This window comes from Nyctereutes procyonoides, unplaced genomic scaffold (assembly GCF_905146905.1).
Source record: "Nyctereutes procyonoides isolate TBG_1078 unplaced genomic scaffold, NYPRO_anot_genome, whole genome shotgun sequence".
NCBI classification, from domain to species: domain Eukaryota; kingdom Metazoa; phylum Chordata; class Mammalia; order Carnivora; family Canidae; genus Nyctereutes; species Nyctereutes procyonoides.
In genome coordinates, this window is record NW_026575030.1 from 22,546,421 (window position 1) to 22,560,417 (window position 13,997).

Consider the following 13,997-nt stretch of genomic DNA (forward strand, 5'->3'; position numbering starts at 1 on the left):
AGAATATATGTGGCTTCTTAAAACTTTTATTATTATCATTATTATTATTATTATTATTATTATTATTATTAGATTGGCTACTTTTTTTTTTTAGATTGGCTACTTGTGACTGCAAATCTGGCTCCTACATCACTTCAAGGCACAAGCAAAAGAGGCGAATGCCCTGGTCCATTTATTTAAATGTCACTAACAAAGCGTCCTTAAACATTACATAGAAAGTTACCCTTCAGAGGACAGGAACTGGCTGTCCTCCCTCTCTTCTGAGGATAAAAGCAGAAAACTGTCCTGAACCTACAGTTGTCCTACAGTCACCTTTGAAAAGGATCAAATAATGGGTGACCGTTCTTGCTACTCTTTGGACAAAATAATGTCCCAGATCAAACACTGGTCCACAGAAAGGCTGCGTTATAAATGTCCATCATTAGGAGAATGGTTAAATAAAACATGGCACATCCATACAACAGAATGTAGCACAACTCTTAAAACAAATGAGGTAGAGTTACAGGTACTGACATGGAAAAATGTCCATGATTATAAAGTGATAAAAGCAAGTCGCAAAATAACAGGCATAGCACAATTTTCCTTGTTGTTGAATACAATAAGAAAGCAAGCTATGCATTTGTATGAACACGTGCTTGTATATGCAACAGGACTATATGTCTGCGGAATTTATCTTAGCATCAGTGAGGAAGAGGGAGAAAGAGCATTCACTCTTGACCACAGATACTGTACTTTTCTTTCGCATAACTATTTTTGGCAGCACGTGTCAATGCCTTTACCCCTCCCAACAACCAACAGATCCTGTCTTCCTATGTTATACCCATACAAAGGTTAGCTGGCTTATGAATGTCTCGTATTTCATACATTTATAGTAACTGGGGGAAATGGCTACATTTAGGAAAAAGCCTACCACCTCCCAATATGTTTTTCACCTTAATTTAATGATCAAAAGACAAACCATGGATCAAAGGAGAGAGTGCCCTTAGGAAACAAGACCACAAGGAAATAATCTCGAATTAACAGACAGGGGTTCTCTCTGGGTGATGGGATTACAGTGGCGTTTCTATCCTTTACAGGCATCGTATTTTCCAAATACTCTACAGTGAGCCAGCATTACTTTCATAATAGGAAATTAACTTTAGGATAAAAAACAAAATGTTCTATTAAAGTATACCAAAAATCAAATCTCTCTAAATGAAACCTTACTTACCATTTATTATTTATTTAATTATCTTTTAGCTTATAGACAATAAGCACTATTAAATGAATCAATGAATGAGTGAAACTACCTTTCTGATTGATCTCCAATTAGCCATCTTTTCCTATATCAGTCCCCACAACTCAACAGGACCATAAACTCTTCAGAAACAAGGACCAAAAAAAAAAAAAAAAAAAAAAGAAACAAGGACCATTTGCTCTCTGTCTTTAGGAGCACCCTTAATATCTAGCATGATACTAGGCACATGGCATACACTCACTTAGTACTGATTAGTTAATCCAGTTGTGTGATTTTTCTCTGACCCCCCCAAAAAAAAAGAATCACTGGACCCAATCACATTCTAAAAGTCTTTGTTCAAGTACAATTTTTTGTATGCATAAAATTACACTCATTTTCTCTGAAATTTCAAAAACAGATCACACCTGTGATCACGAAACAGAACACTACCCGTACTCACAAAATGTCCCTTCAATTAACAGTTCTTTTTTCTTCTTACTTCTACTACCAAACTTCTGGAACTGTGGTCTGTCTTCATTTTCACCACCTCTTCGTCTGTTTCAGCCTCAGCACCCCCTCTTCAATGAGTCCCACACCCATCCAGCGGAGGCTGTTGATCCTTCTATACTTTTAATACGCACTCCTCTTTATGGCACTTACTATGCGACACCGTGATCGTTTGTTTATGTGTCAGCCAATCCCACTAGACTGTTACCCTCCTGTGGGAAAGATTATTTCCCACTTGTTTGTGTACTCCCAGTGCCTGGGAGTAGGTATTAGGTGCACTTAGTAGGTGCACAGCTGGCATTTGACACTTGAAAGAATGAGTCCACTCCCTGAGATCTGATAGTCTGCTAAAATTGATCAGTGCTTTGTCTAGTTTTCATCAAAACTAATAATGATATTTATCTGTCAAAACTCAGTGGTTGGGATCCAAAAAATGGCGAAAATTATACTCCTCCAATATTTGGTTAAGCATTCTCTTCATATCCAAGTATCTGAGCACATTATGTGACAATGCTCGGGGATACAGAAAAGAGACTTAACATCTAGCACCCACCCTCCAAATTAAAGCTGCGACATTACTCCCGATGGCACTCTGTCTTTCCATGGCCATACACCCAACATGGAGTCCTGCCAATCTTTTTCCCCAACTGCTTTTGGAGCCACTCCTCCCCCTCCTCACAACCTCCTTTCCAGGACAGTAAAAAGTCAGAGACAGAAATCCCCCAGGAGACTCCAGACTCCTCCTCCCAGCCCCCTTTTGTCACATCCAATTAACCATCTGCCAGTCTCCCAGGCCTCCTCCTAGGCCCACTGTCCAGCTGCCAACTCAATACTGTTTCCCCACCCCCATAGATGCCCATTGTCCCTCGCTGCGGGGTAAGAGCGTAAAAGGCGGGGATTTTAGCTACATTCCCAGTCCCTGCCTGCCATGCTCTGGAATAACTATAATTACAAGCTTAAAAATTCCATCCTTATCTATCTCTGCACTGTTAGGGAAGGGAGGGGAAAAAGAAGCTACTGAAGAATCATAATTTTCATCATTCAGAAAATAAAAAGGTTCATCTAGTTAGTAATATGATTATAATAGATGTGTAATATAGTCATGCAATTATATTCTATTATTACAATGTAATCCTCTTTCTATTACTATTTATAACATGTACGTAACTATCATAATATACACTATATCTCTAAACATCAAGCAATTCTGAGAGGTAAGGATGTTTTTTACCCATTTTACAGATGAAGAAATGGAAGCTTAGAGAGGCTGTATAACTTACACAAGGCCACACCTGTCAATTCCTGTTCTAAGACTAAGATTCTGGGACTGAGCCATACCTAAGGGAACTCCCACCTCCTCCTAGCCTAGGGACTCTAAATCCAGTCCCATATGGCCCACCTTATGGTAACGGCAGGCCCTGGATTCCTACTCCCCCTCGCCCTGGAAGGCCACGTAAGACCCCTCACTTGATGACGCTCTTGGGTTTGTCCCTAAAATGAGAGCCAGAGGAAATGCTTTGGGGCCAAAGGATGGGTGTGCTCATTGGCATCTTCCCTATTGTGTGAAGGGTCCCTCCTCAAGGAGAAGAACGTACAAGGGGCTCTCCATAATCCCTACTCTGCTTCCTCTTTCTTCAAGGACCTTCTAGAGACATTAAGGAAACTGGAAATTCAAGAGTACCTTCCATTCCTGACAGAAATAGCGCCTGATGGCCAGGCATGGACCCCTCCTCAGGAAGCTGCCTGACATCTTCTTGCATGGGTCTACCTCCCTCTCTCCTCCCCTCACTCACCCTCCACCCCAGAGACTAGCCTCTCTGCCTCAGGCTCTGTAGGAGATAATTCTGCAGACCCGACCACAGGCTGAAGAAAATCCCACCTCCGCTTGCAAAAGGAAGCCACCAGCACTTCTAAAGAGATTGCTAATTTGGGATCTCCCAGCCGTCTCCCCAGCTTCTCTGCCCAAGGGCCTCCTAGGGCCATACCACCCCAGTTCATCCACTTCACAGCTGCCCTCAGCTTCAGTGACCCTCCCCAAGCACACCACCAACAGCCCCTGGACTTCCGACTAGAGGATGCTCTCTCCACTGGGGCCGCTGATCACCCATGTTGCACCCTCAGCCAAGGTCCTTTTCCAGCCAGCTGCTTTACTAAGGTCTGCCTACGCCACCTCCCCCTCTGGTCCCAAGGCTCACCCCTCTGCCGACCTTGAGATCCACCCCTCCAGGCCCATCCGGGACCTTCCTCCATCCATTGCTTCTCTCTTTCCTAAATATTCACTCTCTTCCTCATGCCTACCTTCTTCCTCCTCCCCATCCCTAGGTATTCACATATCTTCCCTACCTAAAAAAAGCCTCCCCTCAACTGCTACCCATCTCCAACTACCTCACTATTTTTAACCTTCCCTTCACAGCCAAACCTTTCCAAAGAGTCATCTATATGCACTCCCACCACTTCCTCCCATCCACTCACTCCCATTCCCCTTGCAATTTGAATTCCACCTCCCCTACATGATTGAAACTTATTTCAAAGGTTACCGATGATCCCCCAATTTCCAGAACCAAGGCTGCGCGCTCAATCTCCATCTCCCTCCACCTCTCTGCAGCATTTTTCTCTAAGCACTCCTCTCCCTTGGTTCTCCTCCAGCCCTTTGCTGTAGGCTTGAGCCTACAGCCCTGTCCTTGGCCCTCTGCCCTTAAGTCTGTATATGCTTTTCATTTATTATCTCATCTATTCTGATAGCTCCAGCCACAACTTCTTACAGATATCTCCCAGATCTGTATTTCCAGCTCTGGCCTCCCTCCAAAGCTCCAGATTCCCTTCCTTACCCGCCTACGGAACCAACACCTCCCCTAGCTCTTTCACTGACACCTGAAATGCAACATGTCCCAAAGTAAACTCCCAAATCCTCCCTCTCCTCCTGCCTCCCTATAGCTGCTCCTCCTCTTCCTAACTCCTGCTTTTCATTTAAGGTACCTCCGTCCTCCCAGTCACCAGGCTGTAGGATTTGGAGTAATCCTTGATTGCTGCCTCTTTCTTGATGCCTCTATATCCAAGTTGCCGAGTCCCATAGACACTATGTCCAAGAGGTCCCTCACATCCACCCCCTCCTCTCCATTCCCACTGTGGCATCTCAAGTTCAGACCTGCCTAACCTATCACAGTGGTCTCCTAATCCAGCACTGGCCAACAGTGCCTCTCCCATTCCAATCGACCTTCCATAGGGCTACCAGATTTCTCTTCCTGCTCATGTCACCACCCTATCCAGAAATTTTTAGTGGCTCCCAGAAGAAAACTGCAGATAAAGACCAAACTCCTTGGCCTGTCATTCAAAGCCCTTTATGATGGGGAAGCCCAGTAAATGTTTGATAAATGTAGCAATCAATCAACCTGGTCTCCACCCCCTTCTAAGTTTTATCTCTCATTGATCCTCCACCTGCATCCTCTGAGTCCTATCAACTGGACCCCTTAATGGCCCAAATATGCCATGGGTCCTCATACCTCCCTCTAACACTGTTCCAACCTGGGAACACACTTTCTGTCCTCCCCATCTAGATCCTACCCCTCCCTCCTTCAAGCCTCGGCTCGGCTAGGCTTGAGAAGTAACCACTTCCTTGAGAGCACAGCTTGTCTGCCACTTTCCACTCTCCTACCTGTTTGTCCCTTGCATCCATGTTTTCTAGCTAACATCCAGTTAGTTCCCTTCTAATAATGCTCTGGGCAGAAGGGGAGGAGACAAAGCTAATTCTCCAACAGTTTCTTCTTTACTCCCTTGAATTAATTCTCCTGTCCTCCCAGCTGATTCTTTCTGTTCCTTCACTCCTTAGTAGACACGATTTCAAGGAGCTCTATTGATCCAACAGCCCTGTGGCCGTCAATCATTTCCTAGTTATTTTGCTGCCAGTCATTCACACACAAAGGAGTGGCAGGAGGAATCTGAACTGCATGCAGACAAGCAGGAGCAGGAAAGGACTGATTCGCTGCACCCACCTGAGGCTTGGCCGAAGCAAGAACTCCATTCTCACTGGGCTCCTCCAGAAGGCACAGGGCCATGTGCCAGGGTCTGGAGGGCTGGCGGTGGTGGGGGGGGGGTTGACATCTTTACACTTCTGTGGAGGGGGGGAGAACAGGAGTGTCCTGACCCGTTGTAAGAAGGGTGCTGCAACCAGTCTCTTTGGGAAACCAAATTGGGAAGCACTGCTTTCTTCCTGGACTGAAAAGGTCCCACAGAGTTCAGATTAAATAAAGTCATGCTTGTCAGAAGAGGCACTTACAGTAATAGAATGCTCGATTTAGAAGGAACTATCTACATGTATTTGGATAGAACTCTACAACTTCTAAAGACCTTACACATACAGTATCTTGCTTGAGTCTCTCAGCAGTCCTATGCAGGAAAGAGGAGAGGGGGCTATTATCCTCATCTTATACAGATGTTAAAGTCACTTGCCCAAGTCATTCAGAGAAGTAGAGTGCAAAGGGGAGCGTTCACCTCCGGCTCTCTTGCCTGACCTTCTCAGCCTCCTTCACAGGCTTTACCTTTCTTTCCCACTCCTTATAACCAAGTGCTCCCTGAAAGGGCATATTTATATCTATTTCCCTTCCTGCTCTATATTCTTTCTTGTAATGGTTTTATACACTCCCCTACTACAGTACACAGCTGCAGCAGGTACCTCATAAATATCTGTCAAACAAATGATTGAATGAAAGAACAAAAGACAGCGAAAGCCCAAGCCTAGCCTTCTGATTTCAGAACTCCATCACTCACCTCTCTGGCACCCTCTCCCACCCCATGGCAAAAGCCCCCCAGAACCCCCTACTGGAGATCCCCCAGCCTCTGTGTAAGCATTTTCACTTAATAATTAAACCAAAAGGAACAACAGGGGCAGCTAGGAGGTCTTGCCCTACCACTGTGTGTCAGAAATGGCTAGATGCTCTTTTACACGTTTTTCCTATTTAATCTTCCCAACCTGTGAAATAAGCATGCTTAGTCCCATTTTTGCAAAAGACTGAACATGAGAGAGAGATTAAGCAATGTACCCAAGATTCCACTCCTTTGTTAGTGCCAGGCTATCTGCTCCAAAGCCCACGATCTTCTGGCTACACCAGGTTTTCTCAATCTCAGCACTACAGGCACTTGGGAGCTGAAAATTCTTTATTATCCTGTGCATTATAAGATGCCCAGCAGTACACTAGACCTTGACCCACTAGATGCCAAGTTGTGACAATCAAAAAACCGTCTCCAGGGGATCCCTGGGTGGCTCAGCGGTTTCGCGCCTGCCTTTGGCCCAGGGCGCAATCCTGGAGTCCTGGGATCGAGTCCCGCGTCGGGCTGCTGGCATGGAGCCTGCTTCTCCCTCTGCCTGTGTCTCTGCCTCTCTCTCTCTCTCTATATATATATATATATATGTCTATCATAAATAAATAAAAAAACAAATCTTTAAAAAAAAGTCTCCAGATACTGCGAAACGTTCCCCGGGGGACAATATTCCCCCAGTTGAGAACCATCACTGGACTATATCATACTGCCTACCTCCAGGAGCAGAAAGAAGTTTGTCAAGTAAAAGTGTTAATTCTCCAACATCTGAGAAGGACCCCTTGTTTCATCTGTTCTAATGTTTTACTGATATTTACAGTCAGGGAGATATTTATCACTTCTCATCTCATTTCTTTCTACAGCTTCAGTTTATTCCAACACCTCTTCCATTCCCCCAAAAGATTATCAAAAAGAACTGGATGGAATGTGCCAATCATCAAGTTATTGACAACTGGCAGCACAGGATGAAGCAAAACCTCCCAAATCTTACGGTGTGTTTAGAAGTCATTGATATGTTCTAAAATATATTAATGTAGAAACAGAATGCATAAATACAATATTAGGAATGTTAACAGCATTCCGTCTCTAGAACAACAAAGTCCTCTCAATACTCCCCAAGAAGTTCCTAGAAAATGATGTGACCCAAAGTCCAACTCATGATGGGTGGAAGTAAAAGAGAATCAAAAAGAAACAATAAACATTGAATTAAGCATCATTCGGGATCATCAAGCATGTGTCAAAATGAGATGTTTTCCTTTGATGCAAAAGAACCCTTCCCCTTCAGTGCCTGGCATTGCACAATGGAGCAGTGATATTTACTCAAAGAATTGAACACAATAGGTGTTATTCCAAAATAGCATCTTCTTGATGATCTGGACATGATGATATCCAGTTCCTCTGTCCAGGTGGGATGAGGTTATCATCTGAGAGAAAGGTTTAAAGAATCGTATAATGAATAGCAATACACCACCACCTAGATTCAACAACTGCTTATATTTTACCATGTTTGTTTTACCTATGTTAAGAGGAGGTGATTTGTTTTTGTTTTTGTTTCTGATGAATCGCAAGCTTTTTAAAAGATTTTTTTCCTTGCCTGCAAAGAACAAGTAACTTCAGTAGGGGAGACAAGCCTTGAATGTATGAAAGAGCTAAAAATGAAACAATACCACTAATGAAGTGAGAAAATGAGCATAAACAAGTGAGTATTTTTAAGAATTCAGAGAACACCGTTGGTCCTGTGAGCTGTCTTCACAGAAGAAGGGGGGTGCTCAAGTCTTTGAAGAAGGAGTTGGATTTGGAGAGTAGGGGTACAGGGGTGGATGATGCCCTTGGGAAGTGAGAAGAGCAGCTGCAGCTGAGCTATGAAGTATGGACTTCACCCTGAAGACACTAGGGAGTTACTGCAGGTTCAGAAACCAGGCAGCAATGGGATCAAAGTAGTGCCATCTGCCTGCAGGTGCCAATCTGGAGTGGGGGTGAGAAAGCACATTCCAAGGGACAAGAAAGGAGGCCATGGGCAGCATAACAGGTTCCGGACTAGGGCAGAGACTGTCGACAAACAACAAGGGCTGATGATGAAAGATAATCCAATAGGAATGATTTCAGGAGAAAAACTCCTCACAGACAATACCAGGTTTTAATTATCATGACTGGGAGAGGGGAGATGCCTCTTACAGAATTAAGGAAGACAGGAGAAGGAGCTAGTGTGGGGAGTTGGAAAGACATACCGAGTTGAGTCTGGGGCTGGCTAAAGTCCAAGAGGCAGCAAAGACTCCAGCTGAAACTGTCTGGACTCACAGGACCAAAGCTCAACAGCAAGATAGAGGCAGGAGATATTTCCACATCAATCTCTTTTCCCTTATCCTCCTGTTTTTTTTTCCTTTCAGTCTCAAAAGAGGAGTTTTCTCCTCTGCTCACCAAAATGTAGCTCTTTATATTTGTTAAGGAACCTACTTCTGTCTCACCTCTGCAGGTATCCAACTCAACAAGTAACGTAGCGTCTTTAGCGTTCCCTGTCTATAAGCTTTCTCTCTTCTACCTACAAACCTCTTCTGACTCCCTGGCAAAAAAAAAAAAAAAAAAAAAAAAAGGCAAACAAAACAAAACCCCTCCTTTTCTTGCTAACATTCCTTCTGACTGGCACCCAACCTCTTTTTCCTTTCACTGATAAACGGTGCAAGTAAGGGGTTCCTACCCACAACCCCAAATCCCTACTCTGATTGCCTTTTCTGATACTGCGCTCCCAAGAGCTCGCAGTGGCCCTGTTTTCATCACATTCAGTGAGCACTCTTCTTGTCCAACCTGTCTGCAGCCTGTCTTCACATCAGAACCCGTGCAGACTCCCTGGGGTCTCCAGGATCAAGTCTTCTCTGTAGCCACATTACAAATAAGGGTTCCCATCCCCCACTCCCCACCCCGAATTCTAACTTTAGTCCTTCCCCTCCTTCCTCCAGTCCTTCCGTCTGACAGCCAAAGCTTCAGCAGCATCTAGCCTTGACCCAGAAGGCTGCCAAGTCCACATCACCAGTCTGAATCTCTTGCCTATGCTTCTTAGTTTCATTTTTCCCACCAAAAGAAAAAGCTTCACCTGGCTGTCCAGTTTACCACTCCCAAAGCCAACCTTATTACCTGCCCTGCAAACCGGTCTCCAATCAGACGGTTTCAGTTGACACACTGTTAGTCCTCTACACTCTCAACCCAGCTACTTCCCTTTCCTCATGAGCTTACTTTTCTTCTCTCTCCCGATTGCTAGTTTGTCAACAAAATCCCACATTTCTGCCTTTGGAAATGTCTCTCAGAGCTGTCCCTGACTCCCAATCCTTTTTTGCCACCAACCTAGACCAAACCCCCTCCCACTCAGCTCTGAATCACTGTCCTTTCTCTCTGGATTCTTTCCTTTTTTTCTCCACTTCATCAATCATATTACCCCCAGATTAACCTTTCCAAATACCACTTTCATCAGGATGTGTCCTTGCTCAAGAGCCTAAAATGACTCCCTACTGGCTCTGAATCAAACCCAAATCTTCTCTTGGGCTTCCCAGACTCTCCCTATCTGGTCCTGCCCCACTAGCTATCTCTATGTCCCCTTCCTCCCTAACCTACCCCTTATATTTGATCAGCCCAGGAACCTCACTGTCAATGCTCCAAACCCCTGTGTGCCTTTTGCCCAAGTGGTTCCTCCCACTCTCCAGCCCCTTCAAGGACTACCTTTGATTCTACTCCATCTATAGTTCTGTCAACTTTTTATCTTATAGAACCATAATGTTTACCAATTGATTAATCTCCAAGTGAGCAATAATTGTCAAACCTTTTCAAAGTTTTCCCAGGTCAAAGACCACTTTGAATATTTCTTTTCTATTCCACAGCACCCTGGACAGCAGAAGGCTCCTGGTAGGAGCTGGAAAGTCCTTGTTGGTTTTCTATTCCAATTGGTTTCTTTTCCCAGTTCCTATATTTCGCCTCCTCTACATCATAAAAATGATTGATAAAACTATTATCGAGGCTTAGAACAGAGAATTCCTAGGACGACCGTATGGAATCCACCAATTTATAAGAGTAGTGGGCTGGGTGTGTGTGTACATCACACACCCAGCCCACTACTCTTATAAATTGGTATAATTGCAGAGACGTGATTTAGGGAATCAGCTTAATCAGCTGGTGAAGAGAAGCGAAATACCAAAACAATCAAGGGGCCCAAATGACAGAATTATTTGAAACATGCCTAATTAGAAGCACAAGAGGCCAGGGTTTTGGCAAAGCAATCACCAGTTCGTCCTTACATATGCAAAATTTTCCACCAGGATGTAAGGAGTAACTTTAGTGCTAGGGACTTTGAAAATGTGTTTGAAGTTTTCCCGGTTGTTCAGTTGAAGAAAGGTATAATCTGTCTGGCCCACCAGGTTCAGTGCTGTTCCATGAAGATGGAGAATGAGAAGGGAAGAAGTCACAAAATATGGCCTTATTCCAGGCTTAAGAATCCTCAGCATCAGCCCAGGCTACAAACTTAGAGGGGGTAAGGTCAGAAAGCAGAGCCTGGAGGACCCAGTTGGGGGATGGGAGGGAGGCAGCCCTAGACCTCGCCCCTGGCAGCATACACCCCCCCACCTGCAACTTGTTACAGGTCATCAGTCATTTCCAGCCTTATCCATTGAGAATTTAACCTTTCTCTGATTCTAAGTGCACATCAGACCTACCCTCTCCCTCCGCCCCTCCCCCCCAAAAAAGGCTACCCAAGAAGGAAGGAGAATATCCTCAATAGGCGTCCCAAAGGAGACAGACCCCAGTCTGTTATTTATTCTGTGAGTTAAGCCAGGGATAGAAAATATAAGCCACACGTTGTGTTTTGAAAGGCCCTGGGAAAAGTAACACATCGGACCATTATAGGCCATTAGCACCATTAACACTGTGTGAAATTATCAGGCCTCCAGAAACTGAACTCAGCTCCAAGGGCCTGGGACAGAGAATGGACAAGAACTAGTATTTAGCTGGGTGGGAAGGGGAAGGAGGAGTGGTTGCCAAGAGATGAAAGTGGGGTCCGGATAGTGAGGGTGAGAGGGCTCACACTCCAAGGGTTTTTTTTTTTCCCCCCTAGAGCTAAGGGAGACTTTGGCCAGAGATGGAGGCAGCAGAGGAGGAAGGGGGAGCTGAAGGGGAGCAGATGTCAGGAGAGACCTCCTGATGAGTGTTTCTGGTTAACATTAGGCCACGGAACCTTTCTCCTAGATGCCAGGTTATAAACTTAGGTCAGGTGCCTCTGTGGAATCCATGCTCTGGGTCCTGGGCAGTGTGTGTGAGTGTGTGAGTGCATGAGATAGAGACTGATGGAGGGGGTGAGGAGTGGATAAGAATGCGTGTAGAGAATGCAGGTTCGGAAGAGGAAGGAGGGAGAGAGGGAGAGGGAGAGAGAGAGAGAGAGAGAGAGAGAGAGAGAGAGAGAGAGAGAGAGGCCAGGCTGAGCCCTGGCAGGCAGGAGAGGATAACAGAGCCTTCCTCTGCTCTCTCCAGGCCCTGGCATCCGCTCCTGCCCTCCAGTTCTTTCCTCTTCAGACCAACCAGAAAAGGACCATATGGACCAATCAAGTCTCGACTTTTAAAGCCACAAGTCTACCCCACAAAGCACCCCACCCTCTTCCCTAGAGATGACCTCTAGGGCGAGGCGATGAGATTAGGAAACAGATGGATGTGCAGAGAGCCTTCGGAGCGAACCTGCCCCCTGACCCCGCCCGTTCACGTCCTCCAACCCGACTTAGGGGGACAGGGGGCAGATGCGCCGCGGCCCCATAACTTATCGGGACTCCTTGGGACAAAGATTCCAGACAAAATGGTTGCAGACGTGGGAGACGGGGCACGGGCGGCAGCCCCAGGTACACGGGAGGTGGGGAGTCGCCGGCCACAGGTGGTGGGAGCTGAGGGGGGTCGGGATGCGCTCTGGGGAAGGGGAACCCCGGACCCGGGGCGGGGCGGGGGGAGGGGGGCAGGGCCCGCGGACAGCTGTAGACACGGATCCCGAGACGCCAAATACCACAGGCCAGCGAGGATCCAGTGGGTGTGTAAGAGGAGGACGCTAACTCACACTTCCAGGAAGGAGTGATGCTCGTGAAAAGCTCGTCCGTTCCCAGAACCGGGGGAGAGGAGGACACGGAGGAGGGCGGAGGCGCCCACCGCCCTGGAGCCCCGTCCGCCTCGCGAGTGGGAGGCGCCCCCGGCCCCCCCCACCCGGCACCACCGTCCGCGTCCGCCCCCCTCGGTGCCCGCCAGCGCCCCGGGCGCACCGGGGGAGCCGGCGCAGGGCGCAGGGCGCAGGGCGCAGGGCGGGGGGGGGCCGCGTCGCCCCACCCGCGCGCTCCGGGACCCGCTCCCGCGAGTGGGCTGAGCGCCCCTGAGCGCCCCCGCGCGCCCCCAGACGCCGGCCGCCGCGCCGGGCCCCGGGTCTCCGCAACTCCAGCCCGCCCCGCGCGCCCCGGCTGCAGCCCTCCGTCCCCAAACTTGTCCGGCGCGCCGCGTCCCGGGCAGCAGCTGCAGCCCCGCGCCCCCCCGTGCGCCCCCCGCGCCCCCCCGCGCGCCCCCCCCCCGCGCGCCCCCCGCGCCCCCCGCGCCCCGCCCGCTTACCTGTCCGGAAGAAGGCGTCCACGTCCGAGTCGGCGGCTCCTCCTTCCTCCGCGGCCCCCTCCGGGGGGTTCATGGCTGGGGGCGTCGGCGGGCGGCGCGGCCCGGGAGGGCGCGGGGGCGGGCGCGGGGGCGGGCGCGGGGGCGGCCGGCCTGGCTCAGGCGGAGGCGGGGGCGCGCGGCGGGCGGGGGGCGCCTGGCCCGGGCCCCCCCATGGCCCCTCCCCGCGGGCGCTGGCGGCTGCTGTCCGGCGGGGCCGCTCCGGGCGCCCGCTGTCCCCGCAGCGCCGGGGGCTCCGCTCCGCGCCCGGCCGCCCGTCTCTATTGTTCAGCCCCGCTCCGCTCCGCTCTTTATTTTCCCTCCTCCCGCCCGCCCTCCCCGAGCCTACCCCCTCCCGCGCCCGCTCGCCGCCTCCCTCGCCCGCTCGCTCGCTCGCTCGCTCCCTCCCTCCCGCGCTCCCGCGCTCGCTCGCTCTCGGGCTCCCCCTCTGGCTCCCGCCGCCGCCGCCGCCGCCGCCGCCGCCGCCCCGGCTCCTCCCCCGGCCGCGGCTCCCCGAGTCGCCGCCAACAATGACCCGCGCGCGCACCCCGCCCCCCCCTCCCGCGGAGCGAGCCCCGGGGCGGGAGCCGCGGTCGCACACTGCGCTAGGGGAGAAGCCCGCGCGGAGGGGCGGCCGCGGGGGGCGGGGCGGGGGCGACTGCGGGCGCCCCACGTCCCCCCCCCCGCCCCGGCCCGGCCCAGGTGTGCGCGCCCCCTGCTCAGTCCGCCCCGCCCCGCCCCGCCGCACTGTCCCCGCTCCGTCCTGACAAAGCCTCCCCTCCCGAGGCTCCCCCCTTCCCCACCATCGCGCCTCCCT

The 13,997-nt window shown here is 49.4% G+C and overlaps 1 protein-coding gene across 10 annotated transcripts in view; it reads right to left on the minus strand.

Annotated features, from left to right (window-relative positions):
* Positions 1-13,217, minus strand: part of KALRN (kalirin RhoGEF kinase) — a 656,901-nt gene extending 643,684 nt beyond the window's left edge. For all 10 annotated transcript variants that reach the window (XM_055315793.1, XM_055315795.1, XM_055315797.1 and 7 more), the window contains exon 1: positions 13,145-13,217. In XM_055315793.1, coding sequence (XP_055171768.1) covers positions 13,145-13,217 — 73 coding nt within the window. The remainder of the gene's footprint in view (positions 1-13,144) is intronic.
* Between the last annotated feature and the right edge of the window lie 780 nt (positions 13,218-13,997).